General features: G+C 45.7%; 1 protein-coding gene across 1 annotated transcript; it reads right to left on the minus strand.

Moving 5' to 3' along the window:
- Window positions 1-21,047: 21,047 nt before the first annotated feature.
- ADRB1 (adrenoceptor beta 1) lies at window positions 21,048-23,650 on the minus strand. The gene has a single exon (XM_037063876.1). The coding sequence runs from the start codon at window positions 23,374-23,376 to the stop codon at window positions 21,979-21,981; it is 1,398 nt and encodes a 465-aa protein (XP_036919771.1). The 5' UTR covers window positions 23,377-23,650; the 3' UTR covers window positions 21,048-21,978.
- Between the last annotated feature and the right edge of the window lie 3,230 nt (window positions 23,651-26,880).

The raw sequence follows: 26,880 nt of genomic DNA on the forward strand, positions 1-26,880 counted from the left end.
TTTGTGGGATGAGGGACGGAAGCATTTGATTCTTGGTAGGGGAAAAGCACTCATCTTCAGAGCACTTTCATTGGAATAAAAGAGCTCCAGGAGGTAAAAATGACAGTTTTTAGTAGGCTGATGAGGACCCATTGCAATTTTAAAAAAATGATATGTTTTTTACTTTGATAGGTCACAGATCTTCAGGATACCCTTAAAGGGGCAGCTCAGTGCTTTTAACGTCTTTCTTTTGTCCATAATAATCATCACTTTAATCTTTCAATATCTACTTGGAACACTTTCCCTGTGGGAATCGTCTTTTTTTTTAAAGTAGTTCTCTAAACTAAGTGATTGTGTGGACTCTGTAAGCTGTAGGATGCAAGATCTCAAAACGTATTGGCTACAGGAAAGGGATTAGTCAAGGAATCTGCATAAAGGACCCATGGAGATGGGCAACAGGGTGGCAGTTGACTGTGGGAGTGGGGGTGGGCTGGGTGGAGGAGGGCAAAGGGGGGAAAATTTGGACAACTGTACTAGAATAACAATAAAATATTTAGTAAAAACATATTGGCTGGCAAATAGCAAGTTGTAGATTAATTCCTACAATCTGACGCCTGTAACATTTTAGAAGGAGAAGATCTATGATGTATCTACGCACAGATAGAAAAGCTTGGGAAGGGTGCACACTAAACTCATGACAGAGGTTGCCTCTGGGGAGGGGGAGGGGACAATGATCCCAGGCAGTCAACCCAAGAGCTTCCACGTATTCTTGATTTTTTAAAAGATCTTGAACTATGGCCAAATGTTAACATTGACCAATTCTAGTAGGTGGCGGTATATAGATATTTGTTCCTAATTACTTTTACATTTCTACTCTTTTAGATTTCTGTTTAATAAAATGTAACATTTTAAACAAAAGGAAGAACCCGAAGGGCTCATTGGATTTGCCAACCATGACTAAAGCAGCTGTTATTGTTGGAAGGAAATAAGTATAAACAGAAACAATAGAAAATCACATCAACCCTTTGCGTAGGTCTGTCTGTTGAATTCTTGGGTGAGGATGAGTCAGACTCCCCAACAGAAACCTGCTGGTGCTGCTGTGTTACCTTCTGGGCGCCACCCCATGGGCCAGATTTTCCCTTTTATTGCTGTTGTACCCCCTCTTCTCTCAAATCCCCCCTCCGCATGTTTTCTGCATAACCATAGTCAAAAATAGTGTACTGCACTCCCACCCAAGACTGGAGCATACGGACTAAATACAGGGGGGTGACAAGAAAGGCTCTACCCTATTTGGTCAATTTACCTGGATTTAGCTGAACGTGCTAATCAGGCCTCTATTCTTTTTTTTAAAATTTATTATTACCATTTAGTCCTCTCATACCCCTCTCCCCACCGCAGTTACCACACTGTTGTCCATGTCCAGGAGTCCTTTTTCCTAGGCCTTTATCCCTATATCAGGTTTCTCCCTAAGCCAGGACTAGCTCAGTTCTCCTGGTCACTGCACAGGTGAGAGCCTCCTGCTGGTGAGATCTTAGCCCCAGGGGTTATCTCACTCTCTGGCCTCCTGTTCACAGCCATCTAACTCTATTTAGCCTCCCCACAGTCTGAGCGAGAGGCTGCGAGGGATGACTCTCTCAGCTACTGCTCCCAATGTTTGAAACTTTCATCCTGTTGTGCCCGAGTTAGTTCACGTATTAATTCTGTTCTGGTCAATTTTTCAGCGTGCAATTAGAAATTACTCATCCTATCTCATGGGTATCTGACAGAGGAGTTTTTCAAGTCTTCATATATTTCAGGGGAGATTTATAATAAAACAACAAACATGTTGGAAGTTTTAAAAGTCTAGACTTTTCTAGAGAGAAAAAATAGAAATACAGAGAATTAGACACCTGAGGCTATTGGGTGGCCCCCCCAAAAATCAATTTTAATCTTTTTTTAAAATACTTTATTTATTTATCTTTTAGAGAGGAAGGGAAGGAGAGGAGAGAAATATCAATGTATGGTTGCTTCTTGTGCATCCCCTGCTGGGGACTGGCCTGCAACCCAGGCATGTGCCCTGACTGGAAATCGAACCTCGATCGTGTAGTTCGCAGGCCCGAGCTCAATCCACTGAGCTACACCAGCCAGGGCTAATCTTTTTTTTAAGTTATTTTTCTCCTACTTCTTTCCTGGGTTTGTCTGAGTATTTTAGTAATGTGACATAAACATAAAGTACAGAGTATTGTAGGCATTGGACCCAAAACTCTTCTCACGGAGCCTCTGGGTCTCAGTCCCCTCATAGACAACATGAAAATAACAATACTGACATTGTTCTTTAAACATAAAATTTGTTTTTAAAAAGCCTTTACTCCTCACAGCCTAACAAACCAAGCACGCAGAATTACCCACCTACCCAGCAACAGTAGTCACCAATCAGAAGAAATTCTGGTGCCACCAATCAGAAGAAATTCTGGTGCAACATCTCTGACTCTGGGACCTCAGTTCCGCTGCTCTGGGAAACTTCTTTTGAAATGAGTATTTCAAGCATGAGATTGGTGTTTGGACTGAAGACAGTTGAGGCCCTTTCGACGTTAGGAGTCCATGATTCTATGAATATAAATTGTTTGCTAGAAAGGAATGAACATGTCCAGTTAAATTTGCACCCGTTTATACAGAACCACCAGACTTGACAGATGTCCCAGTTGGTTTGCTGGCTTGTTTGAGAAAAAAGAAAGAAAGGAACAGGTCTTGCAGCAATGGGGGGCTGGGTTGCTTCGTGGACAAACTTCTCTGCAGTACGACACCCTGCTAGAGGGGTTGGGGAGACCCCTGCGCATGGGCCCCTCCCAGCAGCGCTCGTCTCTTCTTCTTCCAAGTCTGATGTTGGCCGTGCAGTTCGTGAAGTGTCTTCTCTTCAGAGATCTCGGGAACCCTTTCGGGGGTGTCGGGGCAGATGCATTTCAGGGAAAGGGAGCTGCCATCATTGGAGTTTCTGCAGTAAAACCCTGAGAACTGTGTCGTCTCGACAGTGCCTTTTCAAAATAACATTTAAGGAGCAAGTAGGTAACGAGAAAACAGTTCTTATTTGTAATGAAAGCTACTGCTTGTGGCCTTGATGACTGCAGTTCTCACTAGATAGTTCAAAGACATTCAAGTGAGGTTCAAGTAAGACGGACAACTGAAGGCCAGAAAGAAAGTCCTGACTGATGATTTTGGACGGATGTTATTGTTTCCCATAGAAAATCATGGATGTTTAATTGATTTTTCACCAAGAAAATAATAGCTCACTCTGTATTCTAGCTGTGTATTCGAAACAGGGTTATACAACAGAACTTGAGCAACTGGATCACATGCTGCACATTTAACACTTGATTGCATATGGTATGTTTTCCTTTAATTATCTTTGAGTGCAATCAGACTAACTTTTTTGGAGGTGTTTTTGTACTTCAGTATTTAGCACAGGCATATAGATAGGCTTTCATAGACAGTTAAGAATTGGCTTTTCAGAAATGCTTTATGTTCATTTCTGGTGATTATCAATTAGCCAGGATGCTACTCTCTTCCCACCAGGTGGTGGTTGATGAGGTGGAATCCTGTGTACCAGGTGCAGCTATTTAAAGGTCTTGCGCTCCACTGAATTCAACAGCCTATTACGTCCTAGGGTCCTAAATCAGGGGAAATCATGGAAAAAATGCTGGGGGAGTTAAGACCGTGGACGTGAGCTACATAGGGTACGGCTCAGAAAGAAAAGCACATACCCCGTCACCCATGAGAAAAAATAAAGTCATGGCCTGAAAAGAAAACTGGGTGAAAACAGAAGATACCACTAAGGTTAAAAATGTGAGCGTCCATCCACATATGCAGGTGGCCCCTTGGAACGTGCACATTTGCACGTCTTGAGGATCTACAGTTACCCAGGGCATCACAGTACAGTGTTGACCAGGGAGAATAGGGCCATTGAGTCAACTGCAACCTTCGCTCCCCAGCTCCAGGCTGATCTGGAAAGTTGCTCTCCTGAGCCAAATCCAAGATGCCACCACCCATCTGACAAAGTATGGTGGGGATCAGAGAGTCAAGCGGGAGTGGGGGTTCTCCCAATTCAGTGTCCAGTAAAGGGCATTTGTGTCCTAGGTTGGGGAAAGTCTGGAACATTGCACGTGAGTGGATAAGAGCGGGGCCCTGAAGGAGAGTGCTAGGGTTCCTAAATCCGTTTCCCAGCTCTATGTTCAGGGACAAGTTATTTGACTTTCCTAAGCCTCGGTTTTCTCATCGGTAAAATGTGGATAGTACAGGACTGGTCTCTCAGTGTTCTGTCGGGTCCAGGGCCGTAATCCATAAGAGCATCTGGTAGAGTGCCAAGGAAAATAAGAAAAAACTAGCTGTCTTTTCAAAGCATTCTCCTATGTCATGCGTCATTTCTGAGATATCCTATTTTTGCTATTCCTACTCTAGGACAGGTCCAAAGAGAGAGAGAGAGAGAGAGAGAGCATAGCTATGGTTATTAACATGAACAGGTTGTCCACAGGGATGTAGCTCCCTGTGGGTCAGAACTGCTTCGCCGAGGCCGCGACTCTCCATTTCCTTGAGATTTGCCACAGATTCCAATCCCATCCTCCTCAGCAGAAGTGGAGTAACAAATTTGGATGCAATTAACATCTCCGGCTGTCACTTGCTTTTCCTATTGTTTATGGTTTTCTCTTGTCTAATGACTACATGCCCAGGACAACTATTTTTAACAAACATTTAAGGTCTGACAGGTGACAGCTCTTGGGTTATATAATTGTTCATTGAAAATCAGATTCTCAACAGGTAGCTGTTGAAAGCAGAGGGGAGACTGACTTGTTAGGGAGGGTCACCTGGTAATAGTGATTATTTTGACGAAGCTGGAAACTGGTCTGACAGAGGGGAACAGAAAATGTCCAGTCCTCCCCAGGGCTCCCAGGCACAGGAACTAAGAGCTGTACATTGTGCAACAGACAGACCATGGTGGTGCCAGCACTCTGCCTGCACCCTGCCTGCACCCTGTTCTGAAACTGAGCGACCTTCTTGGAAGTGGGTGAATTTACCAGCTATTTCTGGCAGCAGGCCCGGTTCTCAGGCTCTTTATTCTACCAGGGGCACTTCTAAAGTAAGAAATATGTTGTCTGCCTGATACCAAACGCATTCTTTCAGTGATGTGGAGGAGAGTCCTGCCGATTGGACAACCAACTAAAACTACAAAGAAAAGAACTTAGTCTTCGCCTGCTGTTCTCGGGCACCTCACCTAGCTGGAGGCCGATGTAGCACCTTTTCCTAGAATGAGGAAGGACACACACATTGTGTGTAATACACACACAACATGCCTATGCATGGGTATGCCTGTATATTTCATAGTACTAGAACCTATACTCTGCTTCCCTGTTATTATATATTGTAGGAATTGGCTAGAAGGAAGAAATGTTTGTCCCTGAAGATACAGGAAATGCTGTCATTTGCAAAAAGCCCAAGGAAAACCATAAAAAATTATTTGTCCTTCCCTGTCATTATTTTCTTACTTGTGTGGTTGTACTTTTACTATTAAGTTATCCTTAGAGACGGGCCAACAATTCCCACATCTCTGTGTCTAGCCCTACACTGGGCCACCAATCTATTTTCCTAGCTGTGTGGTGGACTTCTGTCCCTGGTCGTCCACATCAAATCTGAGAACCTCAAACCACACATCTAACTCTGTGTACTTGAACTTCCCCCCAACCAAACCTGCTACTAGTCTTGTCTGCCTGTCTGCAATCTACGGGTTTCTCTCATCATCGTGACTCACTCAGCCAGTTTCCCCTGCTCCACCTCTCCCACCAGTTCATCCGCCTGTTCTTGGGGAGCGCATGTGATGGAACTCAGATCTGACTCGGTTGTTCTCTTACTAAAACCCTTCAGTGACTCCCTCTGCCCTTCAGAATGAACTCCAGAATTCTTTCTCAGTAAGACGTACAAACTCCTTCCCGATCTAGCTCTTGCTGTCTTTCAGTCGTCTTGCCCCACTGGGCAAGCCTGGCAGCCTTCTGCTCCAGCTGTGTGCATGTCCTACTGTCTTTGAAATCCAGCCTGTTCTTTCTTGCCTTCATGCCTTTGGAAGGTTCTCTCCTCTGCTTGGAATGCCCTTTTCGTCTTGGCAAAAAGTACTCATTGACCGAGTTCCAGCTTACTGGCTACCTCGTAAGTGATGTTGTCCCTGACTAGTCCAGCCCCTTTTAGAATCTGTTCCCTCTTTGGGGATCTCATGGTAAACCTCAAAGAATTCATTTAGAGACTTACATTGGCTGCTTCCTCCACCAGGCTGGGAGCTTTCAGGGCCAGGATTGTCTGTTTTGTGTTTCCATTACCTAAGGTAGCACCTGTCTTCTAGTTGGAATAAAATGTTTTCTGGATAGAAAAATATAAATTAACCAATTAACTTTGATCTCTTTAAAACTCCTTAGAGATTTAAAAACTCCAAACCCTGGCCAGGGTGGTTCAGTTGGTTGCAGCATAATCCCATAAATACCTGAAGGTCACAGGTTTGATTCCTGGGCGGGGCACATGCCTGGGCTGTTGGTTTGATTCGAAGTCAAGGTGATTATGAGGGGCAACCGAGTGGTATTTCTCCTTTTCCCTCTCTCCTTCCCTTCCCCTCTCTCTAAAATTAGTAATTGTGTCCTTGGGTAAGGATTTTTTTTTTAATAAATAAAATTCCTAAAATTACCAGGTTCACCTTCAAGGAGAAACCAAACTTTCAGAAACTCATTCATGGTTAAAAGTAGAGTTGCTTTAGTTAATCACAACTGGGAAAAAAATCCTAGCTGTTATACCCCGTTCAACCAGCAGCCTTCGTAAATTTGACATTCGTGGTTAAGAGATGAAAAATTACTCCTCCAAACTCATGTGGGGCAGAAAGCACTAGAACCCATGCTGGTCTCAATTGCTAGTTTGGGGTCCTTTTTTCCTGGATGCCTCCATTGGAAGCCTCCAAATAGGAGTTATTTGCAATACTCTCGTGTCATGGATTTAACCCGCCGTATGGATATGGGCAACGCTACAGGTCACACTGCTAGTTTATATAAATACGGGAACACAACCTGTGGTACTTGACCCCTAGGCAGTAAATCAGGTTGAAAGGGAGCAGCTAAAGCTGTCAACAGCTCTGCCTGTGAGGGGTGTTGGGAGTCTCAGGAAAGGAGGAGAAGTGAGTAGTGAGAAAGAGATTTGAGGTGTACTCGGGTTCAGATCATCGAACCGAGATTTGGGCTGCCTTTTTAAATTGTATGAACATTTTTGTTTAAAATCTGTCTGTGGGTCCCCCTGTGGCCAGTCTGTCCCTCAGGATTCTGTGTTCTTCCTCTGAGCAGTTCGGACTCTGGGGGTCCCATAGCCTCTGAGAGCCACACCCAGGTCCTCTCAGAAGATAAGGGACAAGCCAAGACGAAACAAGACAATTTCATCTTTGTCCCACCTTGAAAAAGCAATTGCATTAGAATTCGATAGTGTACATGTATTAATTTAATAAATTAACTGAATGTGTATTAAGGGTTAAGCCCCGTCACTCCCATTTACAGATGAGGAAGTGAGGCTTGAAGAGGTAAAGAATTGGCCTCGGGCCACAGATCAAGTGACAGGAACCCTGGAGCCCAGGGCTGACAGCATCAGAGCCACTCTCCTCTGCTGCTTGGTGCGCAGTCGTAAAAACACCTGGGACTTTTCATTGTGGCTGAATTAATTTGCCTGTGCCAGAGAAGTGGAACCCAGGGTAACCATGGGTGGGAGAAAGGGTTTTCTGGAACGCAAGGCAGAGTTGGTTCCAGCTCCAGCTGAGCCCCAGGAGCAAACTTCCAGTGAGCATTGTGGTGGGATTGTGAGGGAAAACACAGGGTTTACTGGTCGTGGGCTCTGAGTTCTGTACTCGACGTACAGCCAGAGACAGCACCTCTGAGAAGGACAACCCCCATATCAGACACTGCAGAACTCTGCGGACATGGACTTGAGACAGTCCATGTCAATGTGACTTAGTTGTTTGTTCCAGGAACCCTTCCCTCAGGAGCGATAAGACTGCAAACCAGTAACTGCATAGTTTGCTTTATAAAATCCCTGCAGATCAATTTACCTGAGGCAACAGGCAAACGGCTTGCTGGCTAAACAACAGTTTACCTGTCAAGACTTGCTTCAAGACCCATGCCCTGCTGTGCCCGCTGATCCGACACTGTTGTGCTCCAAACTCTGCCCCATCTCAGTCAGAGCCACCTTAAAAGATGTGCCACAGATCACTTGTGACCAGATCTTAAAACCCGTAAGTATCCATTTTGACTTTTCCTTCTGAAATGCTGCTAAGTAAGTTCTAATAAATTTGGCTTTGCTGCATCAAGTGGTCTGGTGACCTTTTGGGGAATCCGGTACTAGGTACTTTCAGTCCCATTGTACTGACGTGGAAACTGAGCTTCAGAGATCAGGCGACTGCCCTGTTAGGTAACACACGCCAGTAAATCTGGCAGAACCACATTCAAATCTGGATGTCTGCTCTCCAAGAGCAGGTTGCCATGGTAGCCTTAGCTTTCTCAGCTGTAAAATGAGGGAATCGCATTGGCTCCTGAAGACCAAGATTCTTCCTTGCTTGCTTATAACTTCGATAAAAATAAACTTAACTATTTTTGAAGCCAGAATAAATTTTCTTCCCTTCTCTTCCTCCTTTGCTGAAATATTTCCCCAATTTTTGTTTTATATGTTTTTTTGTCTCTTGGAATAAATTGCAAGCCTAGTAGAAAACAAAATCCTATCATATTTTTTATTGTGGTAAATGATGTAAAACAAACCATTTTAACTATTTTAAAGTGCATACTTCATGGGAATTCAGTACATTCCAAAAGCTTTTGCAATTATCACCACTCTCCAGCTCCAGAACACTGGCGTCGCCCCAAAAGGCAACCCCACATCCGTGAAGCCTTCTCCATCACCCCCTCCTCCCAGCCCTTGGCAACCAGTGTTCTGGGTTCTGTCTACGGATTTACCTGTTCTGGGTATTTCATGTAATGAAATCATGTCATACGTGTCTTTTAAGTCTGTGTATTTTCCCTTAGCACAATGTTTTCCAGGTCCCTTCAGATTTTGTGTTTTATAACATTCGTGGTGTATCTTTGACAAGCCAAACACACGAATTATTACGACTGAGAGTGTTTCTCCTGAGAGGAAAGGAGAAGTGGTCCTCAAGGGTAACAATGTAAAGGGAAACCCTGCACGGCCCGTGGCCACTTGACCCGAGGAGAGCTCACCACCACTTTCCCCCGGGCCCTGGGGGGGCCTGATGACAAGTGTGTGCAGGAAGGGCGGGGCGCCCGGCATCCGGGTTTGCGGGGCCTTCGTTGGCCTCCCTGGCCTTCTCCTTGCATGGGACACCCACCCCGCTCTCCACCCCCTGCACACACCCACACATGAGAAAACAATGTGGTGGCTGTCGGATGGAGGAACAGGGTGAGATCACAACTGGGATCCGGCTCGCCCTCAGGACAGTGCGTGCCCAATGCCACCACTCCGTGGAGAGCCTGCGGGCGGTCTGTCCGTCCGTGCCCAGCGGAGCCGCTGCTCTATCGCATTCTCATGCAAACCGAAGTCGGCCTTTCCCACGTGTGGGCCCTGGCGCTGGTGGGTGAGTCGGTTGGAGCTACTTAGATTGAAAAAGGCACTCTTCACGGAATCTTCAGATAGGTGCCCAAGGAAGTATCTCCTGCACCACACCCAGAATCCTCTCCTGTCGGGGTCTCCTAGACAACGTCAAAGAAAAGAAAGGCTGCGCCTGCTACTGACAAATCGGAATCATGGTTTTGATGCCCGAGAGGAGTATCAATCTTTTTTCCAGTGACAGTGTCGCACTCAGAAAATTTGCTACGTCGTTTTTCCCCCCAGTTTATGTCAAATTGAAAATTGATGGTTGATGCATCTACTAGTAGGACATTGTGTGTCTTTTCTTCAGAGGATTTTTTTTTCTCCCAGCCGCCCCCCTGGCCCCGGGAGATGGGATGTAAAAGTACAAAAAGAAAAGCCAAAAAATGTCATTATGTTTCCTCCAGTCAACCTTTAAGATAAATACAAAGGGTCACAGAGAGTTCAAAAGTGTTTATCATATAAATATTGCATAGGAAATCATAAGTTGAGATAAATGTCACAGAAGCCACAGAAACATATGACCACAATCGATTTATGAGGCCTTAAAATACAGAAGCTCTCCAGGGTACTAAAATTGCTGTGAAATGCTAAAACATTAGCTTTTTGTTTTTTCAAATATGGCAAGTGTCTAAGACAGGAATGTTGAACCAGGGGTCACTAAACCCCTTGAAAACGACTGTGACACTCTCCATGCAGGCACACCTTTCTGGAGTGAAGACCATAATATCTCTTTTCCCCTCTGTTTTCTTTTGTAATCTCACTGGATGGGTGACCCAAGGATAGGAAGATTCTCTGCTCTCAGAGGCGATTGGACAACAGCAGTTTTAAAGGTCTGATCCTGAGACTCTCTGAAATCAGCCACATATCAATCAGGGAGATCTTAGCGGATCCATTGCCTCTGACAAGCAGAAGACTGGCTAGATGAGAGCCCGGCTCTTATGGATTGTTTCCGAAACTACTGCCCACCAATTACTCTCACGTCTTTGGCCCATTGTTAGTGTCGGCTACCAGCCTGCAGCTTAGATATTTCAGAATCTCCCTGCAATTGCCGCTGATCTGAACAGTGCTTATTCCCCATTTAAAAGTATTGATTGAATAGTAGTACTTGCACATGAGTTGAGCTAACAGATTTGCTAGGTCTAAATGTGTTTGCTTGCCTGTCCTAAACAGTCGATGACATCGTACAAGGGAACATTCTGTCAGGCCCACAGGTCCTTGTTCTCAACGCCCAGATGCAGAAGGCTCTGAAGATAGAGTTTTTCCATAACTCGTCCGAGAGTCAGCGTGACCTGACGTGAACTCATTTGGCAGCAAAACCTTTCCTGAATGGGTGTGAGGCTATTTATAGTCATTTTTCATCCACTTAGTACAAATAATCATATATTTCACTGCAGAGGCATTGTTTGATTACAGAATGCCAACCCGAATGCTATTTAGGGTGTTGCCTTCCTAAAACCCCCCACGTTCCGAATTCCAAAATACAACTGGTTCCACAGGGCCTCAGATAGGAAGCAGAGGGCCTGTTCCATCTATTTAGCACATATACACATAATGTAGTATAATATTTACTTTTACATTTTCAATATGTGGGTATGTGGGTTTATGTGTATGGGTCTGTGGTCACTCTTAAAATGCTTTTCTCATCTGTCCAAACGAGACTGAGATACAGTAAGTTATTTCTGATCTCTGATAAATGTACTTTAAGAAGCACTTGTTCACTCTCTCTTTACTGATGCTTTGACAGTGCAGGTGGAGGAAAGGCAGGCAAGGGAGGCTGCCTGACTGTGAGGATGTGTCTGCAGGGTTCTATAGGGCCCTATGCTCACTAAGCAACTGTTTGATTATAACTCTCTTCCCTGGGTGTAGAGAGAGAATATCTGATCTTGCTCAAGGGAGTGTATTAGGCCTTGTGACAGCTACGATGTAAAATGATTAAACTGGCTTTCTAATGTTAGAGATCAGTCTCAGGAGCTGGCCCAGGAAAATGCATCCTTGCCAAATAGGTTGCTGAGTGTTTCAGGCCGAAGGCCTGCCATACCTCCCATGGGGGGTCTCCTTGCGTCAGCCTCTGCCATGCTCCCCACGTTCCCAGTCTGAAGCCTCAACACTGAGCTTCCTGGAAACACTAATTCTGATGAGTAAATATGGTATTAAAAATGGATTCTGCAATATTGGGTACATACATAGATAAGTTGAAAGGGAATACCAGCTGAAGTCCTAATGCTTTGTCCAAAGGTGTGAATCCGTCAAACTTCCCTGAGACAGCTAAAGCGTCACCATGAACTCGATGTCTTAGGTCAAAGTGGGAAGAGAATGATCATGAATCTGTTTCAAGTTGAAGAGACCTGAGTGAGAAGCGCAGACTGCGATGTCTGTCTGCTCCAAAAAATATTTTTGTGGCGATAGTGTCATTTCTCACGGTATAGGAACGCAGGAACGAAATTTAAAACTGAAATCTGTACGTTAATTAAATGGACTCGAGTTCTCCTGGCTATGTTAATTAACCGTTGAAGTCCAGGAGGAAAGCATGGAGCAGGAAAAGGGGCCTTTTCTCTTGCAGCGCCCAGGAAGAAAAGGGGCTGTAGATCTCTTCATTAAAAAAGAGAGAAATTCGTTCGAGACAGAATAAGTGATAAATAAATCAGGTATTTTACATGTTGACAACTGAACCCAGGGACAAGACTATGTAGCCGTTATTTAATAATTTTAGTGAAATGCCTATTTTTAAAGAACAATGACATACTGTTTTCATTAGTATATGCCACCTTCACGCTCATTTAATTTATGTTGCTCGCACACAATCGCAGCCATTGTTGTGCCGTTCCTAGTTCCTAACGTTGCTTACAGGTGTTTGGGAGACAACCCTGTTGTTCCCGTGACACTGGCGGAGCTGGCCCCAGATGCGTTGCAGTTGGGGACTTAGCACCTTTCTTAAACGATTCTTACTGTCTGGTAGCAAATATCTGGATTTCGAAGGAAGTAGAGCCTTGCATGGCATCTTGCCGCAAACTGCTCTGGCCAGGCCTGTTATCGTTACGTGCTTGGATTGTGGCAGAAGCCAGAGGACTTGGTTCTCTGGCTCTAGGATTCAGCCAATGAACACTCAGAGTGCATACATCGTGCCAGGCAATGTGTTGGGTAGCAGAGAGTCAAAGATTAAAAAGGTAAATAAAGCCTTGCCCTGGCTGGTGTGGCTTGGTAGGTTGAAGTGCCATTCTGTGCACGGAAAGGTTGCGGGATCGATTCCCAGTCAGGGCACATTCCTAGGATGCAGGTTTGGTCCCTGGTCAGGGTGCATATGGGAGGCAATCAATTAATATTCCTCCCTCCCTCCCTCCCTCCCTCCTCCTCTCTCTAAAATCAATAAATGTCTCCTCAGGCAAGGATTTAAAAGGAAAGATAAAGACTTTCTCCTAAAGGAGCTTCTGGTCTGGTGGGGAACAACCTAGCATGAATAAGAGAAGAACTTCAGGGTCAGGCACCTTGACTTGCTCAAGACTGCTCACCTGTTGCCTTGAACAAATCACCTGAGCTCATACGCCTTACCTCCATAGGGGCATGGCCTTCAGGCATTTACCAGGCCCTCAGCCTTGTGAATTCAGAAACTTTCTGGGTAAGGGTGCGTTTCTCAGGGGCAGCCCCGGAGGCTGACACACACAAGCCAGAAAGCCGGTTTAATAATGAGTTCATGGCTATCATATGAAGTTACGTAAATCTTCGTTTTTTGATTTGTACCATGTGATTACTGAATTTACTTAACTCAGCATTATTTCGGTGGTTCAGATATTACATCCACCTAGCCTGCTTTCTGATCTTTCTAAAACGCGGTTTCCGTCGTGGCACTCCTGCTCAAAAGTCTCCATGTTTTAGGAAGGTTAGCGTTCAGTACTTCTGTGTTAAGCTTTGGATCTACACCCCAATTACTTTTCCAATTTCACTTTCTGCTTACTCTGTCAACACAAACTGTCTGCAAGTGGCTGTCCATTACCTAGAAATTCACCTGGACTACCTGTACCTCTATGCTTTTGTTCATGTGGTCTTCTCCCTCTTCAAACTTCTCACGGAATGGCCTCTCACACCATTTTAACTCTTTATCCAAAATCCATGCTGTCTTCAAGCTTCAGATGATGCCACTCCGCCATCCAGTCCATCCTGTGAACTCTAGTGCCAAAATCTCAGCACAGTACCCACATGGCTCGTGGCCACCAGCCACTTGAAAGGGGGCGAGTCCCGGTGGAGGTGGGTTCTAAGTGTAAGGCCGGTACCGGATGTCAAATGTTTAGTATTTGGAAGGAAAAAAAGTGAAGAATCTCTTCAGTAATGTTTTACATCAATTACCGGTTGAAAGGGTAACACTGATTTCATCTGTTTACTTTTTACTCTTTAAAAATAATGTGGCCACTAAAAAATGTAAAATTAAATATATATCGCTTACATTGGATTTCCACCAGCTAGCACTGGTCTAGAGCCCTTACTTTTGGTCCACATGTCTGGCACTCAACTACACCTGCCTTGTTCTTCATCACTTTCCACGTGTGGCTGTGTGACCTCCGCAGCCAGGTTGTGAGTGCCTTGGGGAGAAGTTCAGAGTCATGGGCAGGATGTCTGCCGTACGATACACTCAGTACACAGCACCATCAATCTTTCAAGAACAGTCGAGCCATGAACCACAACTTGAAGACAAATCACAGACATCTCCCAAATAGTTAAGCTCTCCTCTGTGTCTTCTGAGACACATAAGAGGTGTCTTCTGAGCACAGCTAATGCGAAAAAATTTAATTTTGTCCATATAGGTATATGAACTCTCAGAAGATTTGAGGAGGGTTGTAAACATTTGTCCTTTGCGGGGGGAGTTCTAGTGGTCACCTGGTTTGGAAAACAATTATATTGCCCATTTTGTCCAGCACTTGCCAGGGTGCTCTCTGCAGTATTGTGGGGACTTACTAATTTTGGGGTTACACTTTGTCACTTTATACAACATTTTTTCATATCTTTGGAGTCTTGTGGCTCTGGTGATACTGCAAAAATTGGCAGCATAATTCCAGGAAGGACAATGTGTTGATGCCACCAGCCCGGGTGTCACCCTCACCACTGCACTGTGCTGTGTTTCGACCTTGTCTCCACGGAGGGGGAATCCTCATAACTGGGACACACACAAAGCTGAGGAGGGGGCACTGCTTTTCCCATGTATCATCGGAAGGAGTTTTATACAGAGAATAGTGTGTCAGTCATCAGTCTGCAAATTCTACTGAGGTCAGTCATGAGTCTGTAAAAACGGATAAGCAGAAACCTCATTTGAAATGGGGCCAGGCGGCTAGGAGAGAACTCTCAGGCTTGTGGCCCTGCGCACCTACCACTGACCCCAACAGGAAGAGAGGTACCTTGCACCTTGCACCTCCCACAGGAAGTGCTCCTCTCCCACCTCTGCAGGAGGAGGAGGCGGTTCCTCCTGGTCCGCCAACAGCTCAGGCCCTGGGAGATGCCGTAACTCAGCCAAAGAAAAGTCACCGTATTTTGAACTTTCAGTTTCCTTCAATGAACCCTGTTTGTGACAGTTCTTCCCAAGTCTGTGAAAGAGCAATCCTCTCCTTTGGGTCTCTGGACTTGCATGTGGTTTAGACCCCGTGTCCTGAATTGCAATGGTCTTATTGTTTGCAAATAAACACATTTTCTTGGTGAAATATCTGGCTATTTGTTTAACCTCAACACAAAACAGCAAGAGGATGTGTGGTAGCTGTAATGGAAACATTTGCTAGTGGGATGGGCTATTAAATGGTAGACCAGGTCTTTAAATCTCATACCGAATTGCATCAGTCTCTGTGGTCTGCATCGATCTAGGTCAGCGATTTTTATTCAGTGTGCCGCGGCACCCCGGTGTCGTGAGAATTCTTAAAACACGCAACATTTGACTAGTTAGTCAGGGGCACTGATCTCTTTTCTCCTAGATTGTCAAATAAAAAAAATGACAACAGCCAACACAACAGTAGCTGTCCTGTGTGAATGAATCAAAATTTTACCTATTTTTTCTTGTCAGATAGGCAAAAAATACGTTTTGGTGTGCCATAGCATTTCAGACATTAGTTTATGGGTGCCCTGATGTGAAAAAAGTTGAAAATCACTGATGTACATATACAGCCTTGTTTAAGGATGGGGGTGTTGTCTGCTAGACATACCAAGATCCTGCCCATAACAAAGAACCTAGATTTTTTCTGAGCGACTCAGTTTTACTTGAGAATGTCTATTTCAAGGGGAAAAAAAAACCCTCACATTATTTTAGAACTGATCATAGAATCATTTAAACACAAGGAATTCTTTTAAAAGAGCATCTTAATATAATGTAAATTTTATTGCCTTTATAAAAATCCCTGGAGTGCAGAAAATGTAATTGGAATACCTATTAATGTTCACTCCTCAAAAGCATTTTTAAATAGGGACCTCAAGGCTACAGGTGAGCTCCTGTCGTTAACAGAACAGATATTTCAAGTCAGTAAAGTCCCCACAGACTTGTCACTGTTTATTAAGTCGGGAACAGAGAAACCCAATACCCTGCAAGCTACAAAAAAGAGGTAAGCAAAAATACAAACTCCCATTGCCCTCAGCACTTTCCATCTCTGAATTGCTATTCGAAGAAAAAGAGAATGACCAAGATAGTTTGCTTTTAGCATTTACAACTCCATGCAAAATTGTGGAGTTGAGTAACTTTTAAAATTGGTTTACCTTCCTCAAAGTGGCTGTGGGTTAAGAATCATTAAACAAGCACTTTTGCTTCGCACACAGCAAACAGGTCTTTTAATCTGATGCCGGGGCGGAAGATTATTTTATTTATTCAGCTGCGGTTTCTGTGGAATTTTAAATGTAATTTTTTAAAAAAGGACTGTTTATTTGGATGCATGGAGTATTACATACATTTTTGCTACTTTTGGTTGTTCTTTTCACTTTAAAAAAATCCCAAAGGGATTTTGGTGGGAGGAGTTGCAAGGAAAGGGGGGGAAAAGGTAAGTATCCCAAATGATAGACTTTATGAAGCAATAAACTCCTGTCAGAGCATCCCATCCTAAAGGTATTTACAAAGGCTACTACTGGTCCATCTTTCTGGGAAGTGAATCTGAGTGACAGGGAAACCAACCAATTTCCCCAAGGTCACTGGGCACGGCGGCAAATGCGTGTAGAGCAGAGCCCTCAGTCTTTGGGCCATCTGCTCACCCGAGTTTTCTGCTCTCCTAGAGTTTTACCCATAATTCCCACAAATCAGCTAGCCTAATAATAAGTCAGAAAACTAATTTACAAATAGTTAACGGTGGAACAGCTAATCTTATCTTTGCAATCAGGGCACTGAAAGATGGACAAGGTCATGCCCTTATGAACTGAAAAATTAAGAGAAACAAGAAGAAAGCCTGTTAAGGTAGCCCCACACCCCATATCTTAAACTCCATGCGAAGATCTTTTATAGGAAAAGTACAAAAAATAGCTTCACATTTTTTTCTGCTCCTAATCATGAGAGCAATACTGAAATTCTTGGGAAGAAATGCAAACTTAAGACATTCCAAATGCATCCTAGGTTAAGTTTTGTGTGATGCATAGGAAGAAAGCAGTGTGATTTTGCTAATGAACAGCTCTGAGCTGGGGAATGTGGGGAGAGAGGAAAATAGGAAGGGTAAGCTCTGGGAGATGTTGCACATGGAGAGCTTTAGGAAACCGTTCATGGGGAAGTCATGCTGCTCTGATCCCGAAAGGTGTTTTTGGGTGTTTCTGTCTCACTCAAGAACTGCACAAGTGCTCAAGAGAAGGGCTAGTGAACACAGTGGGTCTGCATTGAGAACTGGTTTCAGGTACAGAAGGTAGAGGTAACATTTGGAGGAATCTTTGCCCAACCTTCAAGTGAGGACCAAGGTTGAGAGGAGGTAGACGGTTAACCTCCAGTGCTTTCTTGGACGATGCTCATATTATTACAGAGATCACGTAAGCTCCTCTTGGGGCTGTTGTTTTTCCAGCCTGTATTCAAACTACTGAATTTAGAAACCTAGTCATTGTCCCAGCAAGTGTCCAAACCTTTTGACTCAGAAACTATCTCCCTCCTTCCCAAAAAAGGGTAAAAAGATGATTGATGAGCAAAATTAGTCCACGAGATATTTATTTATAGTGTGAATATCTTCTGATTACATGATCAGGGCTATTTAGTGGAGACTCTTTAGATGAGAGCAGGGTAAAAGAAGGAATTTCAGGAGGGGTTCATTCCTCAGAAAGTGGTTCAATGGAGTTCGCTTAAAAACCATTGCAACGTAGCAATCCAATCTGGGACATCCTGAGCCACAAATTACAAGACTCAGGAGCAATATTCTACATGGAAATTTAGTGTGGAGGTTGTGTGTGAAGGGGAAGAAAGAGAAATTAATTTAATTCCGTTTGCTGATGTGACTGTAGCACAACTATTTTTAGGTATAATCCAAACAGTGCATATCTTCTCCATTTTGATTAGTAGCAAATTGGCAGGGAGTCAAAAGAATTAGTATTTCTCAGCACATTATGCCAGAAATGTACAAATAAAACTAAATTATCTGTGCCAATGTGTTTAATTGGAATTACTGCTAAGATTTTTTTAAAATTTATTTTCCTTCCAAAGAGCAAACATGTCCAGCTCTGTTAAAAACATTTTTTTAACCCTTTCTCAAATGGCAGCACAACTTAATAAAATACTTTCCCTTCGGACGCTTGGTTAGAAGGCTCTCGCTAAAAAAACATAAATGTTAATATCATCCTGATACTTTGGGTGCAGAATTTCCGCCTGGCAATTTTACATGTTCCCGGAGGAAGTCGGCACATTCAACAAAATGCAAAATTAAAATAAGCTAGGAAAATGTGCTTGATGAGGAAAGGTCTCACAATAGCCTCTTAGAAGTTATTAATACTTCCAGTTCCTAAGAAAGCAGGGACTGAAAAAATAAACTCTCTTTGCAAAGTGTTACATAGGCAAGTTCACCAAGGGATGAAGCCAGAAGTGATGCCAATCAGACATTTCTACCTTGGGAGGTGAGTCCACAGATGCTGGACGATCCCGTCACACACTAGAGATCTTTGCAGCCCGCAAGTTAAACCTGACTTCCAAGGGAGTGGATCAATGAACCTTGGTCACATGGAAGTCCACTGTTTTAATGTTAGTGTTAATGCCTTTGGTACCTTATTACACACAAAGCCACTGTTAGGTAAGGTGAATTTTCTGCATATTCAGTGCCCTCCACCTGTCACTTCTGCTCTGCGTTATGTTACCAGATTAAATAGGACTGATGTGTTCCTCCCACTGCCTTAGCCATCAGGAGGGGCGGCCCAACTTCCCACAGTTCTACTGTGAACTAACGTCTGTCTTCTTCAAAAACAACAAAAATTAGTTTTCGTGGGTAGTTGGGATCACTGACACAGTCTGTTTCTGAGTCCTTTTAATCCTTAGTTAGACACCTCAGGGACCACAGAAAAATCTTTTTCTATTTCCTACCAATAAGGGTAACTTGTTCCCCAGATTATAGTAGTTTCTTCTAATTCACTAAAGACTTTAGAGCTATCTGCTAGGTAGTTGTTATATATATTTGTTATAAAGTTTAAAGGACTTCCATAATTTTAAGACCTGAGGTCTTATGGGCCTATATATATGTTTGGGTTGGGAAATTTCTTTGTTATTGAACTGTAAGGACATCTATACAAAACAAGTAGATAATAAGGAATCTGAGAAGGTGAAGCATTAACTTGGTACTTTGGTATTCTTCAGATGAAACTCTAGACATTTAATCTATTAATTGTGTCGTATAACTTAAAATAAAGAGAAACAAAACTCCTAACAAAAGCTGCCTTACATACTCGTGGTGGGGGGAGGATAGAAATGACTGTGTTTAGTCCCTAGAGGAAAGGATAGTGAGACTTGATCCTGACAATGATTCTGCATTCTCCAAAACAAGCTTTGTGAGTATTTACCCTTGTATTTTTAGTTAAACAAGTTTCACCGTCCCCCACCTCTTTTTCTTTTTCTGGAGGAGGGAGTTAAGCTTCGTAGCAGTTGCTATTGAAACTGCTACTGTTCGTGCAACTTTTGCTGGTCTCCAAAACATCCCCATTGTTGACCTTTCTCAGAAGACTGTCCCTTCGTCTTCGTAACATCCCATTGCAAAAGAGGATAATCAGAACTGATTTTCCTTAGTGGAAAACAGTTAGTTTGTGTTAAAGCTCAGAGCTAGCCCAAACTTTATACTGTTTACTTTGGTTTCTTTATTGGATGATCATGAAATGAAAAGCTAGTTTAAAAATACGAAGATAAACACTCAAATCAACTTATTGTGGAGAATGTAGAATTAATCCCAGGATAAAATTTCACTATACTTTGATAGGAAGTAATTTCATGGAAACTATCCTACCTTCTGGGTGTCATAATTTTGTTAGTGAAGTTAAAAAATGTCACTTTTGCTTTTACCTGTACCTGCCCACCCAAAACTTCTGTCAAAATGGTTTGTTGGATTATATAAGAGAAAAAAAAATTTACTTAAAAGCTCTCATAAATTTTTGCTTAGCCATAAAAACATGTTTCATTCTAAACAGCTCCTAGAAAAAATGTGCCACGCAGATCAGCTGCGGGCTATGATTATTCTAATGGAAAACAATAAGCTGTGGAAGTCACTCACCCATTCCAAGCAGGCAGACTGCTCAACAAAGCTGGTCTTCTTTCCTATGTTTCTGTGCAAAGTTGCGGCTGAGTTGCCTACTTCGGTCACTTTTCTTTGGAAGATACACAATTCCAAATGTTGCTTCTTAAGTCAGATGCAGCCGATGGGATCTGGAAAACACCTACCAGTAGTCTAGAATACCTTCCAGCTGGCTGTGAAAATTTAGGGCGAGCCTACAGCCCTCGGTAGGTGCATGCCTTGTTTGGTTTAGAGGTATTTTGCTATGTTATTGAGTCATGAAAAGCTATTAAAAGAGCTCTGTGGGAAACCTATATTTTGAACAAAGCAAACTTTCTTCTCCATTATCACTGACTTCTTACAGACACACGGTACATAACCTTGATTGTGCTCCATTGGTATTTATTGCACATAGACCAATTCCTCACACAGTAGTTAGTTGCACCCGAGTATAAATACTTGGTAAAACACACAGAGGAAATAGAATTTACACACAAGTGCTCAGTTTTACCAGCAGAATCACATGGGCACTTGGACATAAAAAAATAATAAAAATATCCTCAAGATAATTGTATTTATAATATGGATACAGTTACAGTACCATGATAAAAGAGTATAAAAAGGCATTTTCCCAATAAATCATTAGCTCAATAAAATAATAGACAACAGGAGGAGCGTTTGAATTTTATTTTAGTTTTTAAGATCTTCCCCCCCTCCCCATTAAAAAATATTTAATTTCTTTTTGTGCGAGTAACACATTCTGTGGACTTTACAATTCCTAACACTGTGCAAAATGGCATTTTGACCTACTCCTTTTCGTTTTGTTTTTTTTTTTTTACCCACATGTGCAGTAATCTGAACTGAAACCTCTTTTTTTTTCTTTTCCTGTTCTGTCTTCAATGGACAGAGTCACATGTCACAGAGGCTCAGTGCCTGGTCCTTCCAACTAGTATTGATGCATAAATAAGCTGTTTAATATAAACAAGTCTTTCTGTCTGGCTGTGCAATGTGCACAGGGTGAGGTAGAAACCCCTCCGCCCGGCCACCTGGGCACGTGGGAATAGCAGGCTTGCCCTACAGAAGGAAAGCAAGGTGAGGCTTATTTCAAGAACAGCTGACTGTTTCTCGAAACGCGATTTTTGCATGCATCCTTTCCCTTTGCTTTAAGGACAGGAGAAATCATTACTCGGGAATTAAACTGAAATTTCTCCCGAAAGCAAAAGGAAGCGTGCCCTGACAAATTGTCACGGCCCCTCTCTCTCCGGGTAACTTGCTCCTGTTCTCAGGAAGGGGAGGGAAGCTGATAGACTTTTATTCCCTAATGCTTCTCCCTTCCCCTACTCGGCCCTCATAGAAAGTGTCACCTGGAAAAAACCCCTAAAGATGCATCACACGCACACACAAAAGAAGCCCGAACCACCAACAGGAAAAAGAACCCAAGAAAAATTAGCAAGCCACTTTCCCACCCCTCCCCAAACTTTCCTTTCTGTGCAACGTTCCGTGGCTTTTCTGTTTGTCTTGGATGATTCAGATGAGGTTTGTGGGCTTCGAGTTCACCTGCTTCGGGTCTTGAGTAAACACGTATTTCTTTCCCCTGGGATGTCATTTTGGGCTCCAGGACATTCTTCGCCCCAGCACGCAGAGTCCGCGCCCCGGCCCTGCGCTCCGCGGCAGAGAGCTGGGGCGGTGGCGCTGGGCCCTACACCCTGGATTCCGAGGCGCAGTCGGGGTGGCTCGGCTCGTCCAGGCTCGAGTCGCTGTCCGCTACCGCCCCGCCGTTGCAACCGGCCCAGGGCTCCAGCAGGCGCACGGGCGGCGTGGCCCCGACGTCCTCGTCGTCCTCGTCGTCGGAGGCGGCCCCGGGGGACGGCGGCGGCCGGGATACCGCCAGGCAGCCCGAGGGGCGCTGCCGGTCGCCGGCAGCCGTGTGGCTCCGGCAGGCGGCCCGGCGGGCACAGCAGAGCAGGCGCTGGAACGCGTTGCGGAAGTCGGGGCTGCGGCAGTAGATGATGGGGTTGAAGGCCGAGTTGGCGTAGCCCAGCCAGTTGAAGAAGACGAAGAGGCGGTCCGGCACCAGGTCCCGGTGGAAGGCCTTCACCACGTTGGCCAGGAAGAAGGGCAGCCAGCAGAGCGTGAACACGCCCATGATGATGCCCAGGGTCTTGAGCGCCTTCTGCTCGCGCAGGGCCACGAGGCGCGAGGGCCGCCGCTTGCTGGTGCGTCCGTTGGCCAGCGGGTCGGCGGCGGGTTGCGGGGACTCCGGAGAAGGCGCGGGCGAGGCCGGTCGAGTGGGGCCGCTGAGGAAGCGGCGCTCGCAGCTGTCAATCTTCTTCACCTGTTTCTGGGCCTCGCGGAACACCCGCAGGTACACGAAAGCCATGATGCACAGGGGCACGTAGAAGGAGACCACGGACGAGGCAATGGCGTAGGCCCGGTTAGTGACGAAATCGCAGCACTTGGGGTCGTTGTAGCAGCGGCGCGCTTCGTCGCCCTCGGCCCGCCACCAGTGCATGAGGATGGGCAGGAAGGACACCAGGGCTGAGATGGCCCACACGGTGCACACGAGGGCCCGCGCCCGTGTGCGGGTCAGCAAGCTCTGGTAGCGGAACGGAGACGTGATGGCGAGGTAGCGGTCCAGGGCGATGACACACAGGGTCTCGATGCTGGCGGTCACGCACAGCACATCCACCGAGGTCCAGAGCTCGCAGAAGAAGGAGCCGTACTCCCACCGGCCCCACACGACGATAGTGGCCCCGAAAGGCACCACCAGCAGCCCCATGACTAGGTCAGCGCTGGCCAGGGACATGATGAAGAGGTTGGTGAGCGTCTGCAGCCGCGGCGTCTTGGCGATGGCAATGATCACCAGCACGTTGCCCACCACGATGAGCAGCACAATAAGTGCCATCAGTAGGCCTATGCCGGCCGTCCACTGCTGCGACAGCTGCGCAGGGCCCTCGCTGGTTGGGGGCAGCAGCGAGGTGGGCGGCGATGCTGGCACCAGCAGTCTCGCCGCGGTGGCTGTGCCGTCGGGGAGAGGTGCAGCAGATGACAGGTTGCAGTGCTCGGAGGCGCCCAGGGAGAGCGCCCCCGCGCCCATGCCGAGCTGCGGAGGCCGGGGGCGGGGGGTGTGGCGGGTTGGGCAGTGTTTGGGGAACACCCCAGAGGTCCTGGTAGCTGGGCGCGTGGGGGGAGGTCCCGGCCAGGTCAGAGCAGCCACGGCGCGGAGCCAGAGGCTGGGTGCCGGGCACCGTTTCTGCGGGAGCTGAGCTCTGTCGCCTCCGCCGCCGCCACCGCCGCTGTTGCTGGTGCCGCTGCCGCTGCCGAAACAGCCGCCGGGACCTCAGCATGTTTCTGAGCGCGCAGAGCCGGCAGTCCAGGCACCCAACACCCACCCCACCCCATTCCCACTCCCCCAAGCCAACCCCTGGGGCCTAGCGTCAGCTCCTGCAGCCAATCCGGGCAAAGGCACGCCCCTAGCTGGTTTCCCCCCTCCTACCCTCCAACTCCCCGCATCCTCCTCGCACCCTCAGTTCAGAGGCTCTAGGGAGTCCATGGTAGGTCTTCCAGCCAGTAACTCTCCGGCCCCTGCCGTTGCCTGTGTGCGCACCCCTTCCTGTTCCCGCTGGTTCTAGTGCCCTGTTCCCCGAAGCTCCGTACAGCATCTGGCTCTCACTCGCGTCCCTGCGCGCTCCTGCGGCTCCCACTCTCTCCAGCTCCATTCCCTTCTGCACCTCTTTGGCTGCCTGCGTTCAGCTCCGTCCTGCACCCCGCGCTCCCCTGGCACCCTGGGTACCTCCAGTGCCCAGATTTCCTGCAGAGCGGAGTCCGTGCTTCCTTTCGAGGAGAGGGGATCTCTGTGTTCTCTAAACTCCTAGAGCCTCGTCTGACCACTGGGGTTGGAAGACTTTGGCTGAGAGATCGTTTCTCGGATCGAGCAGCCTAGCAGAGTTCGTGTAAAATCCTTTCCCGGAGAAGAGGGGATCCCGTCGGCCTGCGTCCTGCCAGCTCCAGGGATTGAAAGCGAGTGTTAGAGGTTAGAGGAAACTTTCCAGTGGGGGAGCCTCGCTAAGCAAACTGCGCGTCTTGTCAGGAACGCTCTCCGGGCGCTACTCTTGCAAGGAGCTTCCGTGCCAGAGTAGTAGATGCAGAAAGGAAGCTAAGACTAGTGCCTCTGACAGCTAACGCCGAGGTCCAGGTGGAAAAACACACATTGCCCAGTCCCCGCGAGTGAATATGAGTATGACGCAACCGTGTGTGCCGATACTACAAAGGCAGCAGCTTAAGGAGACGCAGGCGTTTAATCGTAGAGTAAATGACCCTGCCGCGAAGAAAGAACACATTTAATTACATTTCAGACTTCACGTGCAGTAACAGCACCTGCATTTTTGTGTTTTAATACTCACAGGGTCTTATAATTTGTGTTCGGCCAATACAAACAAAACTTGATGGTTGACATCTTAGGGAACTGAGATTTCAGATTTCTTGGTGCACTTGGCTGTTCTCTCCTTGGCCCAAGTTCTCAGGTTCTCAAAACTCTGGGAATAGTTTTGAAGGGATGAGAGAAGAAACTATGTGAATACTCAGATGGCAGTTAAAATTGTGTCAGTGGTTTTGGAGTCGGCAGATGAACTGGTTTGGAGTTTGTGAGTTCTATGCCCAGCAGTCTGTGCATTACACGTGGGGCCAACCAGGAACATTCAATGCCTCAGAACTGCAAGTCCCCTCTCAAATTAAGCTGTGGTAAGGCCCTCAGATCAGCTTCGAACATAAAAAGCCTTTACTTGAATCCCCAAGAAGGTAACAGCTTCTCATAACCCACGTAGGGATCCGTGAAAATGTTATGTAATGCTCCCACATCTTTCTAGCAACTGGACCAAAGTCATTCTTACCTTGCAGAGAGACTGACTTCCACGGCAACCCAAGTCAAGAGCTCAAAGCAATTCTTATTCAGTTTATTAAGTCAAGCAGTCTTAACAACCTTCTCTTACTTAAATCAAAACATATGAATTTGCTTTTGGCTCAAACTGGATAAACAGAGTTTTACAAGGGGAGAGGGCGGTTTACGTGTTTATTCACCTTTGCCCTATGGACTTGTCAGCTTAGTTCTGACAACTTGGGGAGGCTGAGGAAGAGGGGCAAGGAAAGGAGAGGGGCTAGAAAGAGGGGAGGAACCCTGCCCCCTTCATTCCGGACAAGCTCTGGAGAACCTTAGTTACCCAAGTCCTGGCAAACTTGTCTTCCCTGGGGCTTCTTTCTCTCCACCCCCCCCCCGCCCCCTCCTTGCACCTCAAGGGGCACTCACAAGGGATTGTAAACAGTTGAATTTGACCTTGCCCAGGAAAGGGGCTCTGAGTCCTGGGCTTCGGGGTGAGGTGTAGGGCCTGTAGGGAGGAGGCTTCCTATCCAGCGCCATCTGGCTGTCGAGTGGTGTTACTGGAACAGTGGGTGCCGAGGCCAAGTGTCCCTGAAGGGCCAAGAGAGTGCAGTTCTGTCAGCGATAAGGCCAGAGCTGGGTTGCGGAGGTTCAGGGCAGAAGCCTGGATGCCAGGACCTTTACCGCGTGTATTAATATGTGTTGGTGTACATTATGTATGCATACATGTATTTGTGTACATAGGGACATGTACAAACATACCATGTATGGGGGCATGAGATTTGAATGATCAAAAAACTCTCCAGAATTTTCTCCCCTCCTCATTTAAAGAGACAGCAAGCTTCTCTGAATTTCTGGATAATAAATTCATTCCATCGTCATCAAAACCTGGAGGTTATTTTAATACGAGTCCCACCAGAGGGCTGCAGGCATAAAGGGATCTCAGGATTCTTGGGGTTTTCCTCCAGAGGTATTATTCATGGAAAAGTTTGGAAGAGTCTAGACTCAACTACAGTTAGATTTCTTTTAAAGTAAGATGCCCTCAGGTCTTTTTTTAAATCCCTACATTTCATGGCACATTAGGGGGGAGGCATTTTTAGTTAACACTTTTTGTCCCTTGATAAGGATACAAGATCACGAAGGAAAGGCTCATTATACTCACTTATACAAGTATTACATATTGCAAGTTCAAAATGAATAATCCCTCCATTTCCCCATTCCCACTTGCAACTGTTAAAATGAATCACTTTTAGGAACCCACGGATTTGACAGTGTTTGAGAAAATAACAGAAAGCTCCAACAATAGATGCCAATCAGTACAACTGGGAGCTAGCGGGCTTCTCCCTCAGTATTTCCTGCCACCACCTCTACCCTTCCCATCCCATTACCATCATGACACACCTGAACTTGGCATGAGTTCTCTGTGTTCTCCCAGCCTCGAGTCCTCTCTATTCCATTCAATGCGGCATACCATTGCCAAATTAACATTTCTAAAGTGCTGCTTTGATCAAGATGTCTTTCTGTTCAGAAATCTCTCCTTCTTAATTTGGCATTCAAAGCCCTCCACAGTCCATTTCTAAATAGCCTTTCCAGCACTGTCTTGTACTCGCACTCTCCATGCCACTCTAACAATCCTGTATGTCTTTCCTCTTGTGCATCTAAACTCTTCTTTTGTTTTGCTTTGCATCTGTAGTCTCATTGGACTCCTTCCACCAAGAATCCCCTCCC

This window comes from Sturnira hondurensis, unplaced genomic scaffold (genome assembly GCF_014824575.4).
Source record: "Sturnira hondurensis isolate 20B ecotype Veracruz unplaced genomic scaffold, ASM1482457v3 Scaffold0014854, whole genome shotgun sequence".
In the NCBI taxonomy this organism is placed as follows: Eukaryota; Metazoa; Chordata; class Mammalia; order Chiroptera; family Phyllostomidae; genus Sturnira; species Sturnira hondurensis.

Bases quoted from the DNA above. Each gene is read 5' to 3' on its own strand.
- ADRB1 (XM_037063876.1), bottom strand. From the start codon at position 23,376: ATGGGCGCGGGGGCGCTCTCCCTGGGCGCCTCCGAGCACTGCAACCTG.